At 45.6% G+C, this 27,867-nt stretch overlaps 1 protein-coding gene across 3 annotated transcripts in view; it reads left to right on the top strand.

The window, feature by feature from the left end:
• RBKS (ribokinase) overlaps positions 1–27,867 on the top strand; it is an 80,640-nt gene that overhangs the window by 17,648 nt on the left and 35,125 nt on the right. For 2 of the 3 annotated variants that reach the window (XM_084792768.1, XM_084792769.1), the window contains exons 2-5: positions 3,224–3,356; positions 12,075–12,138; positions 13,321–13,383; positions 18,713–18,877. In XM_084792768.1, the coding sequence (XP_084648894.1) occupies positions 3,224–3,356; positions 12,075–12,138; positions 13,321–13,383; positions 18,713–18,877 (425 nt within the window). The remainder of the gene's footprint in view (positions 1–3,223; positions 3,357–12,074; positions 12,139–13,320; positions 13,384–18,712; positions 18,878–27,867) is intronic. The other variant, XM_084792770.1, reaches the window with a different exon arrangement.

The following is a 27,867-nucleotide window of genomic DNA, read 5'->3' as shown; positions in this document are numbered from 1 at the left end:
AAAAGCCACGATGAGCTTTATTTTAAGTGCTTGGGACTGAAATCAGGGCCTCACACATAAGAGGCAAGTGCCCTACCACTGAACAACATCTGCAGCCTCTGTACAAGATGTGACTCGCATCATATGATCCTGGACCCGTAACATGAGTTTCACTCATCCATCACCTGTATCAGGCTTTAGTTATATCCTTGTCAGAAAGTTGATACTGCCTATAGGAAGTACCTCAGAAAACACTGAATCAACACTCACTTAAAGAAAGGGATGTGTGGGAGCTGAAGAGATGGCGCAGGGGCTATCTGAGGGGCCTTTCAGAGGGACCATGTCTGTCCCAGACCCACATCTGGTAGCTCATAAGCACCTGTAACCCCAGCTCTAGGGGCTCTGACACCCTCTTCTGGGCTCTGAGGGCACCAGCATATACACACATAATCTTTTAAAATGAAAATACGTCTTTTAAAAAGGAAACAGAAAAGTCCTAAGCCAGGCATGAAGGCATATACCTGTCTGCCATTCCAGCACTTAGGAGATAGAGGCAGGAAGCTCAGTTCAAGGCCAGCCTCAGTGACAAACAGTTCCAAGTCAGCCTGGGCTAAGTGAGGCTGTCTCAAAGAGGAGGGGAGGAGTGGGGAAAGAAAGAGAAGAATCCTGCTAAATTTAGAGTGTAGTAGGCAAGATGTGGAACTGTTATTGTCAGGCCGTTGTATAGCCCTGGCTGCTAGTATCCTCTTCCATCCCATAATCAGCACCTTCACAGCCACAGTTCAGAAGCACAAATGGATACTATACAGAGGAGACATAGAAAAGAGACAAAGCCGGAATCTCTTAACGCTCTGCTGAGTGGCAGACACTTTGAGTACAGTGGAGAACACAGCGGACTTGATCTCTGTCGCCATCCCGGGAAAGCTAACAGCTGGAGAAAGGAAGCGGTGAGGGCTGAGGGAAGACAGAGAGAAGAAAAAAGAAAATAATAGTAAAACGCCAAAGACATGAAGAGTTTTGATGATTGCTGAATTAATTCCACACTTGCTGACACCCACTGGCTTGTGTTAATAGTGTTTGCTTAGAAATGACTCTAAGGGGGCTGGAGAGATGTTCAGAGATTAGCCACTGGTTGCTCTTTCAGAGGACCGGGGTTCAATTCCTAGCACCCACACGACAGCTCACCACTGTCTGTAACTCCAGTCCCAGGAGACCTGATGCCCTCTTCTGGCCTTCACAGGCACTGCATGCTCATGGTACACTGTCATATATTCAGGTAAACATCACTACGTGGACAAATAAAGAGGCTTTATATTATGATTTTTTTTTAAAGAAATGACTCTAAATCCTAGCCATATCTGCTCCCACATCAAGTGTATACACATGCTGCCATAGTCTCGCCCTTCCCCTCTGTACATACACATCCCATAATAACCTGGCAATATAGTTCTCCTGAATTCTCATGATACTAAAAAGGACACTTGATTTAAAGCAGTGACTTGGGACTCGGATCTAAATATAAACACAGTGGAAATCCTAAGTTTCTCTAAATCATAGTCTCATTAATAAACGTCTTGTGCCTGGTTTAGCCATGGTAGATATTCTTCTTTTTAAGGTTTTACGGGAGTCATTGGAAGCAGAATCCATAAGCCAAGGATTCACACCATTACTCCGTCACATGTATTACTCACCGCTGCTGCTCATAACAGAATCCTAAAATGTTTAAGATTTCTGATGCAAATCAAAATCCCATCATCACTGTCATTGCTAAATTAAATGACAGGATAATAACATTACATTAAAACCATTTTTCTCTTGATTGAGTACCTTTTTCAGAAGTGAACCTTTTAGATGTATATTTTTTTCATCAGTACTATAAATGCATGTAGAATTGTAGATAAAAATAGCATTGAAAAGAGGAGGAGTGGGATGTTTTCAAATTATTGATGAGTCTCTTGAATCTCAACCATATTTGACAGCGCAGGGCTGGGGAATGGAATAGTGTCTCTGGGTTTATTGATGGTTTTAGAAGCGTGTGAAGAAGCTCACGGTTGATCTTGGTCATTGTTGAGATAAGTGTGTGTTCTGGCCTCAGTTCATGCCCTCCCTCTGCAGAGAAGCTCCAGTGACCCGGAGGAATTGGCATTGCTCTCTTACTCTCTCCTAATATAATATGGTGCTTGTTTCAGACACATCATGGCCTATCAATGAATACAAAGCTATCATCTCTTAAAGCATGACTTCTCAGCTGGTTTCCACTGCGAACTTACTCTTAGCCTTTCTTTCCTCCATGGAGTTGATGCACTGTGGTCCTACTGGTCCTACCTGCCCTCCTTGGCCCCCCTTCTCTGTGGCCAGGCAGCCAGTGCTCATTTTGCTTGTCCCTATGTTTGAAACTCTTGCCGTTTTGGAGTCAGTCGTTTCTTTCCATCCTTCAGAAAGATCGTTTCCTCAGATCTTGTCTTTGCAGTCATGAAAATCTCTACCTGGAGCAAATCTCATGCATAGTCTGCCCCGGGTGATACTGCCATCACTGGCCGTAGCATTATGGTGACGCCTGTGCCTGGCTCCTCGGTTACAGTGAAGTTATGCTTAGCTTCTTGAGATGTCAGTGGGAGCAGAAGCAGGATCCGTAGGGACCGATAGGAGCTGAATCTGAGTGATAGTGAAGAGGATACGAGAGGTCTCCTTTAAAGTGGCTGATGTGTTCCACAACAAAAGCTACAGCCTACAGCTAGTACTGAAGGCTCCGTTGGTGTAAATGTATGTTCTTTTTGTCATGGTGCATGAAATGGCATGGCATGCAGGACAGAGAGCCAACTCCCACCCCACACTCAAGTAAACAAATAGGATCGTTTTAGTACCAGAAATTGCGGCTTCCCTCTCCCCATTAGGTCCCACACGTGACACTAGAATCATGATACGGCTCCTGCTTCTTATCAAAGTGTCAGACAAGCCCATACACTTCACTCCAGCCGGCTGAGTCCCACTGAGACTAAAGCTCTGGTGTCGGCGGCACTGTCCCCTGAATAACCCCAGTGCAGACCCCAACTGACATCCGCTGCAGCTACAGCAGTGGCTGTGGAGGAGAGAGGAATTCTCTGGAGGAGAGAGGCTGTTCTGATGCAAACTGAGAGGAAAGACAGTCTCCCTGGACTCACAGGGTAACCTCTCCTGCCTCCTAAAGAGTGGGCTCTGATCACAGTTACCAACAGGCTTTGTTTTTCTCTTTCAATTGTACCAGTCTTACTTCTCGCTTGCCAAAAACTGGAGAAACCATCCACGGACATAAGTTTTTCATTGGCTTTGGAGGAAAAGGTGCCAACCAGTGTGTCCAGGCTGCTCGGCTTGGAGCAAAGGCATCCATAGTCTGCAAGGTAAGCCATAAAGCGTGGGGGAGGGGCAGGGCAAGGGCTGGTCCCAGCTCATTGGTTCTCTCGTCTCTTTCGTCTTTATACAATGAGCACTTGACTGGGGACAGTGGTGCGTGTCTGTGGTAGCAGCTACTCATGATGCTGAAGGGTAATTACAAGTTCAGGCCCAGCCTGAGCTACACAGTGAGGCCCTACATAGAGAAATTTTAAAGTTCCACACTGCTTAGTGATCTGCAATGTTTTTGCAGTTACAGGACACCATCATTCCAAAGGAAAACCTCTTGTCCACTTCAACAATTTCCTCCCAACTCCTCCCCCACCTGGGACCCTGTAACCACTGGTCTACGTTGCTGTCTCTGTGAAGCCATCTGTTCTGCATATTTTATATAAATGGGCTGTGTGATATGCGACTTTTGCTTCTGGCTTCTTTAGCTGCCTTTGAGGTCCCTCCACTTTGTAGCATGTATCAGTATTACATTCTTTTTTAATGGCCAAATACTGTCTCATTGTATGGATACACCATCACTTACCTATCCATCAGTGGGTGTGTTGATAGGCCCTTGGACTGTCTCCACCTTTCTGACTAGCCTACAGCCACACATGTATATACATGCGCGTCTCTGAGTACTTGTTTTTAATTCTTTTGAAGGTTTGTTGGTAAAAAATCAAAGTAAGAGTGACTAAGCTTTCTCACGCTTCATGAGCTTCTCCATCAGTGAACCCTCTGGGAAGTAGCCGTCCTCAAATAACTGGATGCTACATCCCCTGAATCCAATGAGCTTATAGCCAGGACAACCTGCTTCCCGGGGTCTATAGTCCAACCTCCAAACGGCCTGGGTCATCCTGTATTCAGAAGCCTCAGCAGCGACACAGCTCTTGGAAACACAGCCAGTCATCAGCAAGCCATCCCCCACTGCCATTTCATAAGAGCCGGAGGAATCTAGGTTTTAATGACCACACAGAACTGACCCCTGGCAGACTTCTGTTTTCAGTTGTATAGAGAAAGGGTATGTAACATTCAGTAATACTACTGAAATAACTTGAAGATAATTGTGCTTGGCTGTCAAAAGTTTCAAATTTCATACATTTAATGTCACTTGAAGGTGGTAACATTGTTATTATAAAAAGATGAAATAGGGCTGGAGAGATGGCTCAGAGGTTAAGAGCACTGCCTGTTCTTCCAAAGGTCCTGAGTTCAATCCCCAGCAACCACATGGTGGCTCACAACCATCTATAGTGAAATCTGGTGCCCTCTTCTGGCCTGCAGGCATATATGAAGGTGAAACACTGTATACTTAAATAAATAAATCTTTAAAAAAAAAAGCTGAAATATATGAGTTTATTGGCAAAGTTAGGTTTGAATCTGCACAGCAGATGATAAGAAAAGCACACAAAATCAGAAAAGCTGTGACTTGTGAACTGTGTAGATTTTACACACAGCACTTTGCTCTCCATGGGAGCCTTAAGTGATGTATAAGCTACACAATTATCCCTTCATCTGCTAATGAGCTGCAGCTTCATCCCTGGTGACGAGCAGCATCTCGTTCTTGTGGCTCTTTGGTCAGAAACATCACAGGAAACACAACATTCAAAACAAGAACCCCCTCTGTTGTTAAGACTGTTCCTGGGGGATTTAAAATAGTAATATAATTAATCAGGAAATAAGGATATTCTAGAAATGTTGACCACACTGTGAGAGGGGCTAACAATAAATTTTACAACTGACTTATCCTGTGCTTGATTAGAGATAAGACAGAGGTAATGAGACAGGGGTGCTCACAAGAGTGGACTTGGAAACTGACTAGAAGAGAGGATTTCCTGGCTGGAAAAAGCTGGACATGGCAGTGGTATGGGACGCTAGGTATCCAAAGTGGCTGTCCAGGGCAAGGGAGCTCCCTGGGCCTGGGAGTCTGAAAGACATGAGGCATCCTCCCCTCTTGGGAGTTTTCTGCAAACTAGTCCTGTGGCCACTAAAGCCAAGATTAGATCTGGGATCTCATCCTACTCTGAGACTGTAAGGTTGGTTTTAATTTAGGTCTGTAGAATGTAAAGCAAAGAGAGAAATGGAAATATTTGACTTGTAGGCCTGAACTAGGTGAGTGAATCATGAAACCATGTGAGAACTGTGAGAAGAGCAGACAGGGAGGACCACTGAAGAGCTGAGAGAGGAGCAGACAGGGAGGACCACTGAAGATCTGTGAGAGGAGCAGACAGGGAGGACCACTGAAGAGCTGTGAGAGGAGCAGGCAGGGAGGACCACTGAAGATCTGTGAGAGGAGCAGACAGGGAGGACCACTGAAGAGCTGTGAGAGGAGCAGACAGGGAGGACCACTGGAGAGCTGTGAGAGGAGCAGACAGGGAGGACTACTGAAGAGCTGAGAGAGGAGCAGGCAGGGAGGACCACTGAAGAGCTGAGAGAGGAGCAGGCAGGGAGGACTACTGAAGAGCTGAGAGAGGAGCAGGCAGGGAGGACCACTGAAGAGCTGAGAGAGGAGCAGGCAGGGAGGACTACTGAAGAGCTGAGAGAGGAGCAGGCAGGGAGGACTACTGAAGAGCTGAGAGGGGAGCAGGCAGGGAGGACCACTGAAGAGCTGAGAGAGGAGCAGGCAAGGAGGACCACTGAAGAGCTGTGAGAGGAGCAGGCAGGGAGGACCACTGAAGAGCTGTGAGAGGAGCAGGCAGGGAGGATCACTGAAGAGCTGTGAGAGGAGCAGGCAGGGAGGACCACTGAAGAGCTGTGAGAGGAGCAGGCAGGGAGGACCACTGAAGAGCTGTGAGAGGAGCAGACAGGGAGGACCACTGAAGAGCTGTGAGAGGAGCAGACAGGGAGGACCACTGAAGAGCTGTGAGAGGAGCAGGCAGGGAGGATCACTGAAGATCTGTGAGAGGAGCAGACAGGGAGGACCACTGAAGAGCTGTGAGAGGAGCAGGCAGGGAGGACCACTGAAGAGCTGTGAGAGGAGCAGACAGGGAGGACCACTGAAGAGCTGTGAGAGGAGCAGACAGGGAGGACCACTGAAGAGCTGTGAGAGGAGCAGGCAGGGAGGACCACTGAAGAGCTGAGAGAGGAGCAGACAGGGAGGACTACTGAAGAGCTGTGAGAGGAGCAGGCAGGGAGGATCACTGAAGATCTGTGAGAGGAGCAGACAGGGAGGACTACTGAAGAGCTGTGAGAGGAGCAGGCAGGGAGGATCACTGAAGAGCTGTGAGAGGAGCAGGCAGGGAGGATCACTGAAGAGCTGTGAGAGGAGCAGACAGGGAGGACCACTGAAGAGCTGTGAGAGGAGCAGACAGGGAGGACCACTGAAGAGCTGAGAGAGGAGCAGGCAGGGAGGACTACTGAAGAGCTGAGAGAGGAGCAGACAGGGAGGACCACTGAAGAATTGTGAGAGGAGCAGACAGGGAGGACCACTGAAGAGCTGTGAGAGGAGCAGACAGGGAGGACCACTTAAGAACTGTGAGAGGAGCAGACAGGGAGGACTACTGAAGAGCTGTGAAAGGAGCAGACAGGGAGGACCACTGAAGAGCTGTGAGAGGGGCAGACAGGGAGGACCACTGAAGATCTGTGAGAGGGGCAGGCAGGGAGGACCACTGAAGAGAGGGGCTGTCTGCTTCACTCTGCTCTGTGTGATGGCTCATGCCAGCGCCTCAGCACTCCTGGAGCATCTTCTATGCTCTTTTGGTCATTGATGTCGGTTCCACACAATTTAGTCCAAGCATTTACACAGTGAGACATAAGGAAACCAATTCTAAGCAAAGCCCATCTGGGTAGTTTTGCTTTTGTGCCTTCAACCCTAAGGCAGGGGTTTATTTAAAAGCTTAAAAAATGTTGTGTGAAGCTGGATGCGGTGGCACTCACCTGTAATCACTGCACTTGGGGAGGCAGAGGCAGGTGGATATCTGTGAGTTCGAGGCCAGCCTGGTCTACAGAGCAAGTCCAGGACAGCCAAGGCTACACAGAGCAACCCTATCTCAAAAAAAAGAAAAGAAAAGAAAAGAAAAAAAAGCCAAAAAGAAAATTATGTGATATTCATATTTTTATTTTGTTATTTTTGGTATTGAGAAAGGAATACAGAGTCTTACAAATGCAAAGACTGCCTTCTACCTCTAAGCTTCACCTCTAGCTTGAAAGCTCTTTTATTAATTGATTAATAAATGGTTTCTCTTTGTAGCTCACATTAGCCTCCAAACCATATACTCCTGCCCTGGTCTCCTGACCAAGGGACTATAGGTATGTGAGATTATAGTATGTGCCTCATAGAATGCTTAAAGAGAAAAATAACAGACCTTTATAGCAAAAGTTGTCCATAATCATTATAATTTTCCACTGTGTTGTGTTAGTTTTTTTCTTTTTCGTTGTGTGAGACGGGGTTTCATGTGGCCCATGCTGGCCTTTACCTTGCTTTATGGTATAGAAAGACCCTAATTCCTCCTGCCTTCTCCTTTCTAAAGCTGGGGTTACAGGTGGACACCAGCACACACAGATTGCAACATAATCTTGTTAAATTAGCCACACTTGTTTTTAGCAGTTTTTTTAAAGATGACAAGTTCCAAATCAAAACTCAAATCATTACATTAATGAAGATAAAAATGAACAGATGGAGCAAAAGAAAAACTGTTAGAGAATCCCCTGTCATTGTCCAAGCGATGTTAACTTATGTCCTACTGTGCCACAACACACTAGATGTCAGGCTCTGATGGGGAGACTGAGGCACAGGCAGAACCATGATGGAGGGTCATTTTTTAGGATAGTGGTGACAAAAGCATTAAGCAAGAGTGACATCAGTATTTGTATAGTGACAAACAGATAATGAAGCACTCTACACAATTAACAATCACGTATTTGGTATTCAGCTGAGTCGTGTGCCAAGGCCAACGACCAGTGATAATTGGAGATGGTATTTTTGAAAATGAAAGTTTTCATCCCAAGGCAGAGAGCCTGCTGGGACCTCTTTCATAGTCTTCACCTGATGTGTGCAAATGTCTCCTCCACTGTGTTCCATCGAAGCCAAGCATTTAAGATGATGTTTCTAAACATCAAAGCTTGGCGAATGCCTGTAGTCCAGCACCCTGGAGGCTGGCACAGAGGAACCACAGAAAGTGTGCAGCTACCCTCCCTGGCCTGGGCACTGAGACCTGCCTCAAACAGCCAGACACTGGAGAGATGGTGCCCTGTAGCAAGCACGAGGATCTGTCTCAATGCATAGAACCCGTGTGTGTGTGTGTGTGTGTGTGTGTGTGTGTGTGTGTGTGTGTGTGTGTTTTAAAGGGAGTCTGGTGTATGTGTGTAATCCAAGCACAGGAGAGACCAAGGCAGGAGGAGCCATGGTGTTAACTAGCCAGCCTAGCCAAATTACAGACTTCCAGGCCAGTAAGAGACCCTGTCTCAAATAACGTAGATAGTGTCCCCAAAGGGACAACACCTGAAGTTGACCTCTGACCTTAACATGCATACACACATACATGCATGATCACCGACATGTGTGTGCCCTCATATACACACACATAAGTATGCACAAAGGAAGATGAAACATTAAACACTGGCAACTAAGAACCTTGTTAAATACAGAGCTCAAGATGCAGGGTCACTGTGAGCCCACAGCTGCTTTCTGTGCAGATAGATGAACAGAGACCACAGCAGACGTAGGCCCCAGGGACCACACCAGGGGCCAGCACACTTAGGTGATCTGAAGAATAACGGGGTTTTGCTTCCTACAAGTGTAAAACTGTCTCACCTCTAAAGCAGGTAGCACCTGGTTCCTTTCCAAAAGGTCAGATAGGAAGTCCAGTGACAAAGGGCATAGTCGGTTTGGACAGTGCAACTCAAAAGCCTACTCCTCAGGCCAGTGCTGTGCTCAGCCTGTCTCTGGTCTAGACAGAACAGAAACCAGAAGCAAACAGGATGACTTAGAGCAATATGATGCTAGAGTTTTACAGCCACTGAATTTAAAAACAATAATAAATGAAGCTTGATATCTCATGATACTCTTTTTGCTTTTATTATTGTTTTGTATTTTTACAAGTTATTAATCCACCCTGTATATAAACAAGTAAATAGTGAGTGTGGGGGCTTTGTGTAAGAGAGCTTGAACAGCAGTGTAGGAAGAATGCATTCCTAACCAGAAGACCCTTTCCATGCAAGATCCATAAATCCTGTGAGTTCGCCCAACTTAAATCCTTGTCCAAAGCTGCCCTTGACCTGCCCCCTTTCAGCTGGAACAGGCTCATGCAGAGAGACTGCCTCAGACTGTGGCAATCTCAAGAACAGTGCCTAAGACAAGAAAACTGTCATAAGCAAAGCCTTGTCAGCAGCCACAGTGTAACCCCGGTGCTCGTGGTCGCATGCCATCGGGAGTAAGATAGGCCCCAAAAAAATAAGCCGTAGGGTAAACTGAGGTGATGCACTCCTATGTGACATCTTGCATGTGCATGGCTTTGGGAAGGCCAATGTATTTCAAGCTAGCACCACCAAGCTTTAGGAAGGCCCAAAGGACAAATAGGGAGCTTCAAACAGTGTATATAGCATTGAATTATGGTAGTGATGAGGAATGCTGTGTAGGAGTTCTGGAAAGGAGAGGATTAGTGAGAGTCAGAAGAAGGAAGGTAGACGTAAGCTGCTGCTTGAAAGCCAGGTACAGTTTGAGGAGGTGGAGGAGACAAGGATGGAATCCCCGGTTCCCAGAAGGAGCATGAACATACTGTACGCACATTGTCCTAACACAGTCAGGTGACAAAGAGGTCAAGTTAACAATGACGTTCTACCCTCAACTCTGAAATCTAATTATTTTGGCCAGAGGTGAATTTAAGAAAGATAGAAGAAAAAGAAAAAAAAAAAAAAAAAAAAACAAGGGGGAAACCCGCAGTACCGCTGAGCAGGGTTCAGCAAACAAGCTGAGGATAGCTCTGTTGCTCTACTGTATCTTCATCCCAGTGTTGGGTCCAGCCTGGTGGGCCTAACGGATTCCACAGACCATGCTGCTCTGGCTCCACTTAGCTGATCTACCCACAGAGCATGCCCAGGACTGTGCTTTCATCGGCAGCTCTCATTTCCATCTGGTCGACACACGCAAGGCTCTACAATACTCACTCAGCCCTTTAATCCCAAAATCCAGTGGTCTTGCACTTGGGCCACGCACTGGAGCCACCTCCCACGCAGTTCCGCCTGCAGAGTGCGGTTTAGCTGCGAGTGTGACCAGAGCGTCAGGATGTGTAATGTTCTAGGACATGTTGATGTGCAGCCAGTGTTGGGAACCATTGGTTTCCTGTCTGCCAGCGAGAACTCACACCAGTTCCACCCTCCAGCCTGGCTCAGATGGAACAATTTGAGGCAAAATGCAAAGAATTTTAATTAGCTTGATAATGGCAGAACTGAAATGAGACTCCAAGTTCCCTGACTCCCATATGCACCATTTGCCTCCTGGCCAAGATGCTTACATTTAAATTTCTCTTGTCAATTTGATGGCCAAAGTGTGACTGGGAAACAGAAGCCTCCTGATACGCCTTTGTAATAGTCTTTATTAGGCCCAGAACCACTTTCTAGCTGGCTCCTTTGCGAGGGTCTCATTTGTATTATTCACAGTGCTCAGTGGCAAGAAATAATCAAAACCCTTTGCATAGGGTCTACTGTGACTTCTTAACAGTTTCTAATAACTTCAATTTGCGTGAGAAACAAACAGAAAGGGGCTAGGAAGTGTCTGCTGCCAACACTGGGGGGGGGGGGAGGGGAGGGAAGCCCACAGCCCTTGACTTGTCTTCCTCCTCCTCCACCTGCTGAGTGCTCAGCATGCTCCACCATGCACGGTTCTCAAGCTTATTTTAACTGTCTCTTTAATTTGCTAAGATGATCCTATAATTACATTTCCTTTCCTCCCTCTGAACCTTCTCGTAAGCCCCTCCTTGCTCGCTTTCAAATCCATGACCTCTTTTTTCATTGTTTTTATATACGTGTGCGTGTGCATGTGCGTGTGTATACTTCTAGATTCGTGAGTGCAACCCGCTCAGTCTGTATACTGTTCTTGGATGTCTGTTCTCGGGGCTGACCATTTCCTATTAGATAACCCAGCGATGTGTTCTTCCCAGAGGAGGACTATTTCTTCCATTCTAAATAGTTGGCTATAGACCTTGGTGTAGAATTGAGGCCCCGTGGGCTTTTCCCCATCACATTAGCCTGAGATCCTAACCTTTGTAAAAAGTAAGTGCAGAAATATAAGTGAATGATGAATGTATACAAGGCCTAAAGGTGAAGAATTATAAAAGATTTAAAGCAAAACAGCATTGCCTGTGTCATGTGTGCAACCCTGGTGCAGCTCTGCCTTCGAGAAACTGATGCTGGCCTGGAGAGAGAGCTCAGCAATGAGAGCACTGGTTGCTCCCTCAGAGGACCCAACTTCAGTTCCCAACACCCACACGGCAGCTGACAACCTTCTGGAACATATTCCAAGAGATCTGAAGCCCTTTTCTGCTCCCCTTAGGCCCTAGGCACGCAGCAGGTGCACAGACATGCATGCTTTGTGTTTTAGGTGGGATGTAAGTAAACAGGGTTTCAGAACATAGCCCTCTTTGGGGCTGGAATCTAGTCCAGCATCTTACATTAACAAGATTAATCAGTCTTATAAAGTATCATGCAGATATGCCCTTTTAAAATGCTAAGTATTCTAAAAGCTACATTGTAACATTTTACTAAATGTAAAAGATCTAATGCTCATTATTTCTTTGGTACAGGTTGGCAAAGATTCTTTTGGCAATGATTACATAGAAAACTTAAAACAAAACCATATTTCTACAGGTAAAATTTCATTTTTTAAAGTTAATATGTATGACTTTCTTGAGATATTTTATTTTGTTTTTACTTCTTTTAGAAAAGGTCTCACTATATAACCTTGGCTGACCTGGTATTCACTATGCAGTCTATAAGGCCTCAAACTAAAGCCAATCCTCCTGCCTCAACCTCCTGAGTGCTAAGATTACAGACATGTGCCACCACACCTGGTTTATTGTTTCTAACCTTCTTCTGTGGTCCTGTGGACACTTTGTTTAATTTTTTCATGTACATTCCTCCAGATGGGAATGAAATCATAGGAGGTTACAAATCTTCATTTGACGGCTAAGACACAGGTGACAAGGAAAAACAGATGCTATATTCATAAAGGATATGAATATATCTGGCGTGGTGGCACACGCCTTTAATCCCAGCACTTGGGAGGCAGAGGCAGGCGGCTCTTTGTGAGTTCAAGGCCAGCCTGGTCTACAAAGAGAGTCCAGGACAGCCAAGATTACACAGAGAAACCCTGTCTTGAAAAACAACTAAACAAACAAAAAAGAAAAGTCACTGAATGATAATAGCTGAAGGCCATCATAAAAGCTCCCAGGTTGAAAACATAACCACAGAAGAGAAAACCAAAGACCATCCAGGTTCTGGGCTTTTCCCAAGAGCACACAGCCAGCCAGAGCTGGAGCCAGGACTGGAGCCAGGTCTTCTGCCTCCAGCTCAGAGCTCTCTGCTGCCATCAGGGCTTCCGAGTCAACATCTGTTTCCATGCCAGACCGCAGTTCTAGATGAAACGCAAAGCCTATGAAAATGAAGAAAATCAAACAAGTTCATTTTATATGTTTAACCTTTTGTTTTTTATCTCAAGTCTGTCATTTTTTTTACAGGGAAGAAAAGAAATATGTTGTTCTGAAAATGCATATGTGTACAACTATGAATAATTTTAAGGAGTAAAAAGTGTGGGTAGCTTAATGGATTGTTACTAATGCAAAGAGAAGGTGCCACTAAATGTAAAGATGCCCGTTTTCCTCACCGTATAGGTGATGGGTATAAATTAGCACTAATTACTTATTTCTTTAACTCATTCCAGATGGCTAAAGGTTAAAAAGTTTTTCCAAGAATTAGTGTCACATTGAAACTGTTAAAATAAATTATCCATGCCAGGCTGTATTAAGCGATTGTGGTTTTCGTTTTCTTTAGAATTTACATATCAGACCGGAGATGCTGCTACAGGAACTGCCTCTATAATTGTCAATAGTGAAGGTATGTGCTCCACATGTGAGTTGTCACCGCCTCAAGCTAACACCTGGAAGCAACAATTTCACCTGCATCCTGCTGGCCTCTTACCACACCCACTGCTCCAAGACCTGAGGTGTGGCTTTTCCAATCCAAAGAAAAACGTTTCCCTTAAGTTATATTCCCCTCCTTGATCATCTGTAGATGCTTCCAAATACAATCTATGTCCTGTCAACCTGTCCCGGGAGCTCAGAACTGATGTGTGTGTGTACTTACTGTCATTTCCCTTACCCTTCCACTAAGTAAATAACTGTAAATGGGCACAAAGCAAAGTTTGATGAATCACATTTGTAGATTATTTACTGAGCAAATGGCAACAAGTAATTACTTCTAACTTATCATTAGTATTCAATTTTGTCTGCTCTTTAAGTAGCAATCAAACCTCAAAAGTCAATGTACACAGTCCTACCATGAGGCTTTGCCATAGTTAAAACATTTTCCTTGAAAAACAATAACTTCAAGCCAAGCGGTGGTGGCGCACGCCTTTAATCCCAGCACTTGGGAGGCAGAGGCAGGCAGATCTCTGTGAGTTCGAGACCAGCCTGGTCTACAAAGAGAGGACAGCCAAGGCTACCCAGAGAAACCCTCTCCTGAAAAACCAAAACAAAAAACAAACAAGCAAACAAACAAATAATAAAAAACAGTAATTTCGGCTAGGCATGGTGATGGATTGCTGTGAGTGCAAAGCCAGCCTGGTCTACGTAGAGAGTTCCAAGACAGCCAAAGCAAGTAAGACCCAGTCTCAAAACACAAAACCAAATAGGAACTACTTTCAAGTTGAGAGTTCATAAACTACCAACTGTTCCAAGTGTGAAAATATCTACATTGATTTATTCTATTTTAAATTAAGGTCAATACTCAGAAAGACCAGGCATCTCTGAAGTATGTAGGATAGAATCTAGTACATTCTGTGGGCCATGTTGGCATCTGTTACAATAAGTCTTTGATGTGTACAGTGGTTCTCCCTTCTCCATAAAGAATACATTTTAAGATGGCCAGTAGTCCCAATCTCTCTATACACTGCTTTTTTCTTATATACATAACCCTATGATAAAGTTTAGTTTACAAATTAGAGACTGTAAGATATTTATGAGTAATAACAAAACAATGATCATAACAATACAGTGTAAGAAATATTATATTAATGGACTCCATCTCAAAAGATCTCTTATACTGTACTCATCATTCTTGTGATGATGCGAGATGACAAGGCCCCTACATGACAAGATCGAGGCAGGTGAGTGATGGAGGCGTTCTGACATAGCACGAGGCTACTGAGTAGAGGTTATAAAATGAACACAAGAACTGCAGGATCTAAACAGTCCATCTGATAATCAAGATGGCTATCTAAGTGACGACCTGTGAATGCGCAGGTAGTGTGACATGACATCACAGGCGAGACAGAATCAGAAGGCATGAAACTTCCTCATGATACCCAGAAAGGCATGCAATGTAAAACATGTAAATTTTTTCATCTCAAGACTTGCTCGTTCAGTATTTCCACATAATTTTTAATGATTTTCCACCTAATATACCAACTACATATAAACTTTTTCATGAGGGGAGTTGTTTGTAGCCCAGGCTAGCTCTGAGCTCAGTGATAGTCCTGTCCAGCCTTCTGAATGCTAGGACTTCAGGCTTGCAATTTGTTTGCTTCTGTTGCGGTTTATATGTTTGTCTGCTTTGAGATTAAAGTCTCATGCATTCCAGGATGGCCTTGAACTTCTAACAGTCCTGCTACCCCGTTCAGGCCCTGTGACCACAGGTGTGCTTCCTCACTCAGTACTTAGGACCACGCCTGGGGTCTGTGCATGCGAGGCAGGCACTTGGCCTCTTACAGTGTGCTTCTGCATGATCGTGTTGAATAGACGACACAGCACTTTAAACTCAACTTCAGCCATTCTAAACCTGCAGTAGTAAAGACACCAGATTAAGTTTTCATTCTGACCATAGAATGAAAACTTATGATTGTTAATCACAAATCATTGTTAATCATATATTATCATTAATTATATATCACTATTGATGACATAATAATATAATGTAGCATTTATTATATTCGGATATGTCATCAGTAATGATTACTGCCAAAAACAGGTCATTTCTGATCTTAAACCTCATGTTGTGTTCTAGGAATGACTTCAGTTTTTCCTTCTTCCTTTCCTGTAAACCAAAAATCTTCATCTTCAATGCAAAAAGTTAATATTATATATTAAATGCCTGTTATGGTAAGCCTTACCTGGTTTATAGTAAGGCCACATCCTGGAGTATAGATCGTGCAGGACCTTGGCAGCACAAGTCTGTGATCGCAGCACTCAAGGGGCTCAAACAGCAGGGCGGCAAGGAGCTCAAGGCCAGCCTGGGCTACAGAGTGAGGCTGTGTAAAAAAAGCTCAAGGCCAGCCTGGGCTACAGAGTGAGGCTGTGTAAAAAGAGCTCAAGGCCAGCCTGGGCTACAGAGCGAGGCTGTGTAAAAAGAGCTCAAGGCCAGCCTGGGCTACAGAGTGAGGCTGTGTAAAAGGAGCTCAAGGCCAGCCTGGGCTACAGAGTGAGGCTGTGTAAAAGGAGTAATAGATACAGAGACACGGAACAATCTGCTCCTTCACATGAAGGGGGAAGAGCCAGCCAGTGATGCGTGCTGTTCTGGGGAGTTAGATGGAAGGCATGGCTGAGCTAGCCACATGGCCGTGGGTACTTTGTTTGTGGACAACTTTGGTCTTAGGCTTGTTGTTCAGCCGCCAAAGCCCGTGCAGAAATGTTTATTACGTTATGCTCCAGTCAACTCCAACAGAGAGAGTGAGGTCACTGCTGGGGAAAGGAAGGAGAGACGCCGCCGTCTTTCAGCCAGTGGGCTCTTTGCATTTTTCCAGGGCTGAGGTTGGGTTTGTGCGGAACCCTCCCCACTTTATTAAGTTTTCCTCATGGCCAACAAACACACATGTGGTAAGATGATAGGCCAGGATTTGTTCTGTGTGGAGGGGTAATTCGAGGTCATGTCTATACAAGATGTGCACAAGCAGCCTGAAGCACTAAAAAGTGCCTGCTGCGACTCATTCCATCAGAGCTGTCCTGGCCAATAGAAGGAAAATGCAAGCCACATGCAGTTTTAAATTGCCCAGTTTTAAAAGGGAAGGGGAAATAGGTAAATTGAATTATGACAATATACATTTTCCTAATATAGCCAAAATATTATCATTTCGACATGTAGTTAAATTTATTTTAAAATTAAAACGTTTCAGTATGTTTTTTAAAAATTAGTGAGGCCAGAGAGATGGCTCAGCTGCCTTAAGATGCCTGCTGCCAAGCCTGCCAACAGGAGCTGGATGCCAACCCCACGTGTTAGAAGGAGAGAGCCGAGTCCACAAGTTGCTCTGACCTCCACATGCGTGCTGTAGCACACACATGCCCCACCCGTGCAATATATGAATAAACAGATAGAAAGTACATAAGTAAATGTATGTCTAAAAATACTGAAATGAGGGCTGGAGAAATAGCTCAGCAGTTAAGAGCACTGACTGCTCTTCCAGAGAACCCAGGTTCAATTCCCAGCACCAACATGACAGTTTACAACTGTCTCTAACCCCAGTCCCAGGGGATCTAGCACCCTCACACAGACATACATGCAGGAAACCCGCCAATGCATGTAAAAACAAAATAAGTAACTCTTTTTTTAAATAGTGATTTGTATTAAATTTAAAATGCATCTTAATTCAGACTAGCAGTAGTTCAAATGTCAATGCCACATGTACTATTGGGAATCCAATGCTGGACAGCACACCTCTTAAGATTTCATTTTCCAGGGCCTAAAGAGATGGTTCAGTCACCACAGTGCTTTGGAAGAACTGTGTTCAATCCCCAGAACGAGGAGGAGGAGGTCAAGGAGGAGGAGGGGGAGAGGGAGAGAGAGATGGGCGTGGTGGCGCACACCTTTAATCCCAGCACTCGGGAGGCAGAGGCAGCAGGATCAATAAGAGTTCGAGGCCAGCCTGGTCTCCAAAGTGAGTCAAGGACAGTCAAGGCTACACAGAGAAACCCTGTCCCGAACAAAAAAAAAGAAAAGAGAAGAGAAGGAGGGAGGGAGGGAGACAGAGACAGAGGGCAGCAGAGCATGAAAGCATGTGCTTGCGATCCCAACTCTGAGGTGGCAAAAACAGGACGCTCCCTGGGGATCCCCGGCTGAGTACCTTAGTCTAAGTTCCAGGCCAGTTAAAAAACCCTGTCTCAAAAGAAAATATGTTTTTAAGGTAATTGGTTCATGAAGAACAACATCTAAATTTATTCTCTGCCTTCCCCACATACTCAGCACACACACACACACACACACACACACACACACACACACACAGAGAGAGAGAGAGAGGGGGGGGGGGAGAATATCTGCTGAATTCTCCCCTCCTGTATGAGTACTTACAAGAATGGCAGGGAGTGGTGCAGGTTATGAGAGTGAATCAAATCCTTAGTTGTGTTTTCTTTTGTTTGATCTCTACACTATAGGCCAAATAAAGTAAGAGACTATCTATCCCATATATTTTCTGCCTTTTAGATATAAAGAATGTGCCTGTGCTACCACTATCCCTTTAGGGAAGGGCATGCACACACATGAACTGCTCATATACAGTTATGGTGTCCATCATTTAGAATTCACAGTCCTTACCATATGTATATATTAGCCATCTCACATAAAGACATTGTAAACGTATGTTAGGCATCATCTCTCAGCTATTATTCTTTGTGTATATGAATAAGGATATGAAATATCCTTAAAATGTCATTCGGTATGATCATAATAATTGGGCTGGAGAGATGGTCCAGCAGGTAGAGCCCTGGAGTTTTGAGTTCCATTCCTGAAACCCACATGGTAGGAGGAAAGAATTGAGTCCTGTGACCTCCACATGCATGCCCAGGGTATCATGCACCCACATGCATGCACACATTCACACATACACAAGATAAACCCATATGAAATAGTTCCGTGCTCATAGTAAGTCAGGAATAGTGATGTGTGCCCATAGTCCCACCTACCCGGGCAGGTGAGGCAGGAGGAGCTCATGAGAAGATGCTCAAGGCCAGCCTGGAAAACATAGCAAGACTCCTTTAGAAAGAAAAACAATCCGAATGTTATGAATCTTACAGAAATGTTGCCCAAAAAGTACAGTTGGAACACAATAACTAAACCCGAATGTCCTGGAAATGCTCAGATGAATTCTTCTAACACAGTCTGTAGGATGGTTTTGCATGCAGCATATCCCTGCTTGGCTTTGCTTGGTTTGGTATAAATATGTAGAATTTCTTTATAGGCCAGAATATCATCGTCATAGTGGCTGGAGCAAATCTGCTTTTGAATACTGAAGACTTGAAGGAGGCAGCCAGTGTCATTAGCAGAGCCAAAGTAATGATCTGCCAGCTAGAAGTCAGCCCAGCAACTTCTCTGGAAGCTCTGACAATGGCGCGCAGCAGTGGAGGTAACTTTACAGCCTGCCAGGGCGTTTCTCACTGTCTTAACTCAAGGTAACCTTTCAAGTTGAGTGAAGCATTACTTTGTAGTAAAATATTCGTTCCTCTCCATCTGTGAGATTCCCCGGCTTGTAGTTCTTGATAATGCTAGAAAAACTCACAAACAGGGTAAAAATAACATGAGTAGCATATCTGCTATCCCTGAATATGAACGCTGGAGTCTAATTAACAGACCTAAGGAGCCCCTGAGCCTCTGAAACATGCAACAAGGTAACAACCGAAGCAGGGGGATGGTTCCCACTGCCAGTGTCTCCTGTTGCTAGGATCCCAGCACTCGGGAGGCAGAGGCAGGCGGATCCCTGTGAGGCCAGCCTGGTCTGCAAAGCGAATCTAGCACAGGATAGCCAGGGCTACAAGAGAAACCCTGTCTTAAAAAAAAAAAAAAAAAAAAAACAGAAGGAGGAGGAGGGGAAGGGGGAAAAGGAAGAGGGAGAAGGAGGGAGAGGGAGAAGGGGAAGAAGAGGAGGAAGGAGGAGGAGGAAGAGGAGGAGGAGAAGAAGGGAAAACAGTAGAGTATGTACAGGGACCTTGGGTGGCATGAACATAGGCGACAGAGTATATTGTGTGTGGTACATCTGGGTTTGTATGTGTGCTTTATGTACATGATTTCTCCTAAAATATTTCATGTTCTAACTGGAAAATAAGTCACTGAGGGCTGGCAGGATGGCTTAATGGGTATAGACACTTGCCACTAAGCCTGACACCTGAGATTAACACCTGGGAAATGCATGATGGAGGGGAAAGCCAACTCGTGTAAACTGTCAGCAGACCTCTACCTGTGTGCCATGGCAAGTGCACACATCCTCCCCCACAGTAAATAATCAGTCCCGTTCTTCTTTAAGGAAAATAAATCTTGGAAATAATTTTGTAGAGAATTTTAGGGTGTTTATACTGATTTAACAAATTTTCCTTTTGGCAAAACAATATACTGTGGCAAATTCTCACTGACATTTACTGTATTTTTAATGGACTCAAAGCTGTCAGAAAGGATTCAAAGCCAAAATTCATTTGGTTCCATTTTCTCACAGTGTCACATATGAGTCCAATGCTCGTGGTGAGCATTCTGGAGCCAAGCTGGTACAGGGCTTACCTAGCACGTGCAAACCACCGCTGGTGCCACATAAACCAAGTGTCAGGGTGCACACCTGTCATCCCAGAACTTGGGAGGTGGTGGCAGGAGGCTCACAAGTTCAAGGGCAGGTCAGTGAGATGACTTAACTCAGAAGATAACGATATTTAGGGCCAAGCCCATTTGAGTTCCATCTCCAGGACCAACACAGTAGAAGGAAAGAACGCTATACCTCCCACAGCTGTCCTCTGAGCTCCACATGTGCTCTGCTACAGGAGTGTGCACGCAAACATACCCAGAGACACATGCATACACAATAAATGAGTAAATGTGATGGGGGGTTGGGTTTTTTAATCACCTTACACCCAACCCCCTCCCTCCTCTCCTCCCAGCCCCACCCTCATATGCCCCTCCCACCCACCCCCACATTCCCACCTCTCCTTTTCAGGGAAGGGGAGGACCCCAAGGTATACCAACCCACCTTGACCCCTCAAGTCACAGTAGGACTAAGCGCATCCTCTCCCGCTGAGGTCAGGCAAGACAGCCCAAGTAGGGAAAAGGGATCTAAAAGCAGGCAAAAGAGTCACAGACAGCCCGTGCTCCCACCATTAGGGGATCCACATGCTGACCGAGCTGCACATATGCTACAGATGTGTAGGGGGCCTGGGTCCAGCCCATGCTTGCTCCTTGGTTGATGGTTGAGGCTCTTTGAGCCCCTGTGGGCCCAGGTTAGTTGACTGTGTAGGTCTGGAGTCCTTGACCTCTCAGCATCACTCTATCCTTTCTCCTACTGTTCCATAAAACTCTGCGGGTGGAGCCTCTCAGAGGACAGTTATGCTAGGCTACTGTCTGCAAGCATAGCAGAGTGTCATTAATAGTAACAGGAGCTGCCTGTCTCCCATGGGGTGGGTCTGAAGTTGGACCAATCATTGTTTTGCCATTCCCTCAATCTCTGTGCCATCTTTAACCTTACGTTTCTTGTAGGTAAAACAAATTTTCGATTGAAGGTTCTGTGGGTGGGCTGGTGTCCCTGTCCCTCCACTGGAAGTCCCACCTAGCTACAGAAGGTGGTGACTTCAGACTCCTTAACCCCCTACTGCTAGGAGTCTGTGCAAGGGTCACCCCCATAGACTCCCAGGAGCGTCCCCTGTCCCAGAGATGCCCACCCCCCCACCAATTTCCATTCTCTCTTGGTCCTCCCCCCATCAGCTCTCTCCACACCTGACCCCACCCTCTCCCACCCAGCTCCCTTCCTCCATCTACTTCAGATGTCTATTTTATTTCCACTTCTGAGTGAGATTCAAGCAGAAAAAAAATATGATTTTTGAAAAAAAAAATTTAAGTTCAGATCATCCTCAACTATATAGAAAGTTCAAGACCAGCCTGGGCTAACATGAGATCCCATCTCAAAAAGCAAAAAGCAAGTCTGTCTTGTACTTATTCTAAGCAAGCAGTGAATCCTGTGTACACGCTGCTCTTCTCCTGTCTTTGTACAGTGTCTTCTCGTGTCAGGTCTTTCCTACTGTCCCTTGCTCTCAGACAGCACTGTTTTCCTCTGTCCCTCTAGTTCCCGGCAGCCTGGCCAGCTTGTGGAGGATGGGACAGCCAGCACAGGTGAGACCCTAACCTTCCACAGGGAATGCTAGAGTCACTCTGACACATAGCCAGCCTGACTGACCTCAGGCTGTCACTCCGGTGGGGTCCAGAAATGTTTCCTTTGTCCCTTGCCACTCAGCGCTTCCCCTTTAGGGGCTGAGGGGCTTGTGGCATCAAGGAGAGGGGTGGGTGATGTTCATAGCTGGCCACATAGCTTACTTTAACTTTTTGTCTGTGTGTTTTGTTTCGTTTTGAAACAAGGTCCTGTGTTGGCCTTGAATGTCTGGTCCTCCTGACTTATCTCCCACGAGCATGGGTTACCGGTGTTCCCCGCCAAGCCCGCTTGCCCAGTTCATATTTTTAAGAAGATCCACTGTACCTCAGCATTAATTCTGCATGTTCTTTTCTGCATAGTTATCGTATCTAATCTGTAGATCATATCAGTTGAGAACCCTCTGCAGATGCTGAGCTGCTTTAATGACCTGGCATCATGTGAGCTCTCAGCACATAGTGTAGCCCTAACTTTCACATCTTAAGGTACAGTGTCAAAACTGGCACTATTTTATCTTCCTCTCTCCCCGTTTTATTGGTGTATTTGTTCCTAAAACAGATCTTAGCCACCTCAGCATACAGTTTTTTGTTAGTTAAAAACTGACTTTTTCACTGAAAGTCAAAGTGCTGGTATAAATGAATCCCAGCCTCACTACTCTTGCACTGTGGAGCCACTGTGAGATAAAATAAGGGCACCTTGAACACAAGCACTCGATACCTGAACAGTGCAGCTATGTTGCTAGCAATAACAGTCACACATGCAGGATGGCAAGATGATTGACATCCCAAGGCGGGGAGACCACGATGGCATGGCTCAGAATGGTGTGAAGTTTATAACTGTGACCTATAATGTCTGAGATTTTTTTTCCATTTACTATTTTGGGGCTTGTTGATGTTGGTCATGGGTAACTGAATCTGTGGAGAACCAAACCAAGATAGGCCAGCTGCTCTAATAAGACTGGGAGTGCTAACAGCTTCTGCTTATATGCAGTTGATAGTTTACAGCTTGAAAGTTCTTTTTAAAAAGTTTGATCCTAGGAAACCCTATAAGCTGAGCACGGTGGGAATCCTAACACTTGGGAGACTGGGGAAGGAAGATCAGAAGTTCAAAGTCATCTTCAGCTACATAGGTTGAGAAGGAAGGAGCTGAGACTCCGGGAGTTAAAGCTCAGTCAACATCCCACTTGTTTCTGTTTGTTTATTCGGTTAGTTGGTTGGTTGGTTGGTTGGCTGGTTGGTTGGTTGGTTGGTTGGTTGGTTTGTTTGTTTTTCCAGACAGGGTTTCTCTGTATAGCCCTGGCTGTCCTGGACTCACTCTGTAGACCAGGCTGGACTTGAACTCACAGCGATCCGCCTGCCTCTGCCTCCCAAGTGCTGGGATTAAAGGCGTGCACCACCATGCCCAACTGACATCCCACTTCTAATGAGAATGCACAACAGGATTTCAGACTCAACACAGAAATGTTGTCTGCAAGTGCACACTTTAGACAGTGCCACCTGGCCCTGATGTTGAGGAACTGAGCATTTGAGAAGAGCATCTCCAGACAGTCCAATACACACACTACAAAACTCTCTGGCATGTGGAAGCACTCAGGGATTTTACTGTCCAAGAAGCAAAGGCACCATAGCTCGAGCTTAGCGGTGGGTACACACCCACTCACTTCCACCTAGAATGCCTCCAGGCATGCAGCTGTCTCTAGACCTGTCAGCTGGACCCTATTCGTAAATGCCAGCCAGATGCACTGAGGTTGTTGGCTGTGTGTGTGTGTGTGTGTGTGTGTGTGTGTGTGTGTGTGTGTGTGTGCGCGCGCGTGCATGTGTGTTTGTGTGTGTTGTGGGGGGTGTGTGTTTGTGCGTGTGAGTGTGTATGAATGTGTTTGTGTGTTATATGAGTGTGTGTCTGTGAGAGTGTGTTTGTGAGAGTGTGTTTGTATAAGTGTGTGTTTGTGCGAGCATATGTGTGAGTTTGTGTTTGTGTGAATGTGTGTGTTTGAGTGTATATATCTGTATGCGTTTGTGTGAGTGTGTGTTTGTGTGAGTGTGTGTATGAATTTGTGTTTGTGTGAGTGTATATATCCATATGTGTTTGTGTGAGTATGTATTTGTGTATGTGTGTATTTGTGTGAGCATCTGTTTGTATGAGTGTATCTGGGTGTGTTTGTGTGAGTATGTATGTTTGTGTGAGCGTGTGTGTGTGTATGAGTGTGCGTGTGTTTGTGTCTATGTGTGTGTTTGTGTGTTTGTGTGAGTGTATGAGTGGTTATGTCAGTGTGCAAGGGTGGGTGTGAGTGTGTGTTTATGTGAGTGTGTGTGTTTAGTGCATCTTCAGTCCAAGTGAGACAAGACTGGAAGAATGAAAGGAGAGCACTCGTTAGGGATCATGAATAGATTTGACTTTGGAATGAATCCCTTAGCAAATAGGGAGCCTCAGTGAAGAGAGTTGGCTGCCTCTTCCGACCCTGTGACTCTGCTGTCCAACAGGAGGAATGGGCTGGGAATGCTGACGTCACCATGGACTGATCACAGAACCCAGCAGGCACCCCTAGTGACCTGCTGCCCTTGAGGCAACACTGTGCTTCTTTATCGTCTGAGACCATTAGCACATGTCCCTTTCACCCCTTACAAGTGGCACGTTTGAATTCTGTACATTACATAGCACAGTGATCTGTCAGCTGTTAAAATGCGGAGGAAAAAGTCTATCCTGAACACGCTGTCTCAAAACTCTGCCCGGTTTTCCCCAAATGAAAGCATTGGTTTTAGAGACAGCATAACAGTGTCAAAACAAAGAAACAGCATCAGTCCCAGTGGGTCACAGTGCAGCTAGGTAGGCGCGCTGCAGCTGCCTGGCACTGTGGCTGCTGCTAGTGAGACTATTCGTGTTGGGTCTGGTCTGTATCTCCATTTCAAAGCAAATGGAACATTACAGGAACAATTATAAATAATTGAGATTGTAAGATCGCCAAGATTAAATCCTAGGTATGATACAAAGTGTCTTTTAATGCCACTTTAGCCCTTTTCCATTTGGCAAACTGAACCTCTTGGCTGGCCATGTAGAGTTTTGCAATAACATTGTCCCTCACGTGGGCCAAGCTCAGAGCTGTTTTACAGCTCAAGTCCTCAAAAAAAAAAAAAAAAAAAGAGCCTTCAGTGGAGAGACAGCCAAGCCAGTGTTGGGGTATCCCACTCTCCTACAGCTCCTTTGCTTAGGGGTGACTTTAGTCCCCTGTTCCTCTGAGCTGTTTCTCAGTGCATTCCTAATTGGCCATCCTCTCTTCCGTGTTAGTGTTAAGACCTCCTGCCCCGTTTCCCAGCCTACCAGCTCTCCTCCGCGCTCCAATAGCTCCTTGTCAACATTTACCATGTCAGCAACTGGTGTGTGCAAGAGTTTAGTGCATCTCCCTGGAAATGGGTGATAATTCCTTTTGTGTGCTGTCACTCTCTCTGCAGCGCCGAGCCATTCTCCCGGATTGCCTGGTCCCAGGATGACATCATCTTTTCCACCTTGGCTGTTAAAAATGTGTACTTCTCTTTCACTACCTGTGTCCACTAGTTCCTCATGTTTCTCCATCCTGGTAAAGGGTTTCTGTTTACTTATAGAAGCAGAAGCCAAGAAGAGTGATTTCCTTACAGCATTTTCACTTCTGCCCTAAGCTTGGGTGCTATAAACCACACATCAGACTCTGCGCTTACATAACCAGCGACGGTTGGAAGGATTGTTGCCCCAGTGAAGTACAGGCAAACAGGGTTTGCTTGATCGTATGCAATATTTGTGGTAGTTAGTGTATAGAGTTCCTCATTCCAGCATTGATGCTTAAAACACAGTGTAATTCTATTTAACATTTGTTCTCACTGTGGAACACTGCAAATATGGAGACAGGGAGCATAGCCCAGTAAGCCCACATGATACCATCATCTACCTTCCACGATTTTCCAGACCTTGTTGATGCTGTTTCACTTGTATCCTAATCTGAGTATCATTTTTCCATTGGTAGAAAATACTATGAATGTTTTAAGAACGAGGTCGTTTCATGAAGTACAACACCGAATCTACAGCCAGGCTTGTTCCCAGCAGTCTCTATAACTAACCATGTGTGTGGTTAGTGACGGACGGCTCAGACACTTCCTCCTCTCTACAAGCAGATACACTTCTAGTGATGCTTTGCTTTCTTTTAGAAGGAAGAGTTGACACAAGACTGCCTTCTTTTTGGTAAATAAATTATAGAAATAGTTCTCTGGCAAAGCATTACTCTTTTTAGCAGCTTTAGAGTATGTATCATGTAGCCCAAGAAAAACGAGGACCAGCAGATATAGCGTGGAGCAGCCAGTGCGCTTCTCTAAAGCAACTCCTTGACAGACGTCTAGGATTCCTTTTGCTTTCTCCCATAAGCAGTAGCATGACCATCGTCATGCTTCATATCTGTAGCTTGTCACCTTTCTGAAGATAAGCACAGGAGAGGAATTGCTAGATCCTGGGTCTCTGGAGGAACCAACAGGAAGTTCTCTAAGAAGGCTTCATCCGGCATCTTTGTTCCTGGCACCTTGGTGTGGTACCTGTGCTCAAGTGCTGAGGAATGCTGAGGATCACACTAGATGAGCAACTGCATTCAATTTAGTGCTTGAGGCAATCAGAGAACAGTATGCTTGCATTGGTTACTTTTCTGCTGCTGTGATGAAATACCATGATTCAAAGCAACCGTGGTGGTTTGAATGAGAATGTCCCCATAGGCTCAGAGATTTGAATGCCTTGTCATGAGGGAGTGGCGCTGTTTGAAGGACTTAGGAGACCTGGCCTTGTTGGAGAAAGTGTCTTGCTGAGGGGGGCTTTGAGGTTTCTGAAGCCGGAGCCAAGCTCAGTGGCTCTGTCTTCCTGTTGCCTACAGAACTGGATGTAGCATTCTCAGCTGCCTCTCCAGCTCCATGGCAGCAGGCAGGCAGGCGTGGTGCTGGAGCAATGGCTGAGAGCTCACATCCTGGACAGAGGCATGAGGCAGAGGCTTTGAAACCTCAAAGCCCACCCCAGAAACACAGCTCCTCCAACAGTGCTCCTACCCCTTGTCAGTTCCCTCAGCTGGGACATATGCACCTATGGAGCCATTGTCATCCAGATCACCTCCCACCCCTCACCCCCCCACACACACCCACACCCACACCCACACCCACAGTGCTGGTCAGAAAACTGAAAACCTGGCTGCTGGGCCCTGAGGAACATGCATGTACAGTGGACATCTCTCATCCCTAAAGACATGAGAAAACCACTGAGAGGTTGGGGGTGGGCTACACGCTCTATCAGAAGACAGAAGAGGGGTGGACAAGCGTGGGTGTAGGCTGTGTGCAAAGGACAGCATAATAACAGTAATAATCCTTTATATTTGGACAACACTTTATAGTTTACATAGGGCTTTTACATGTGTTTCCTAATTTAAGCCAATCAAGTGCCCCGTACAAAAAAATCTGAGGAGAAAAAAACATAGAATTTATGTGGGAGGACATTGTAAAGTTTAAAATAGCAAAAGTGTGGTGCTATTGTTAGTCTATACTGGTCAAGACTGCCACCTGACCTAACTGCTAAGTAAGACCTAGGAAGGTCAGAGCAGGCTGGACACACTCACAGTGTAGCAGCAATGGGGGTCCATCAGCCATATGCAGATTAGCATCTCCCCAGGACAGGGAGAATGTGTCACTGCTGAGCTAGCTACGAGAGCCAGCTAGAGAACCTGTGAGTGTGTGGGTCCCTCGTTGTACCCCAGAGATTCTGGTTCAGTGGGCTGGAAGTGGAGGCTAGAAGCCCTCCATCTGTCTGATCAGGCTCTCCTGCTGTGTGAACAAATTTGTAACCATTGTTCTGGAACTGCAGCTGAAGGACTTTACTTAGGACTAATCAGGTGGCATTGTTTGCCATGTGAATCTATGGATCCAGGCTGATAAAAGAAATCCAGCCAACCCAGTTGTTTTGTCACAAAGTAGGAGCATTTTGCAAATGGAATTTCTAAAGCCTTTAAAATAATTTGCAGAATCTCACACCAGGAACTGCTGTGAGATACTGTGCATTGGTACTGGAGGGATGTGTTGCTGTGGATAGAGCCCTGGTCTGGATGTGTTGCTGTGGATGATAGAGCCCTGGTCTGGATGTGTTGCTGTGGATGATAGAGCCCTGGTCTGGATGTGTTGCTGTGGATGACAGAGCCCTGGTCTGGATGTGTTGCTGTGGATGATAGAGCCCTG

This window comes from Acomys minous (assembly GCF_964271855.1).
Source record: "Acomys minous genome assembly, chromosome: 8".
Taxonomy (NCBI): domain Eukaryota; kingdom Metazoa; phylum Chordata; class Mammalia; order Rodentia; family Muridae; genus Acomys; species Acomys minous.
Note: the sequence above shows the minus strand (reverse complement) of the source record. Positions and strands in the feature narration are given on the sequence as shown.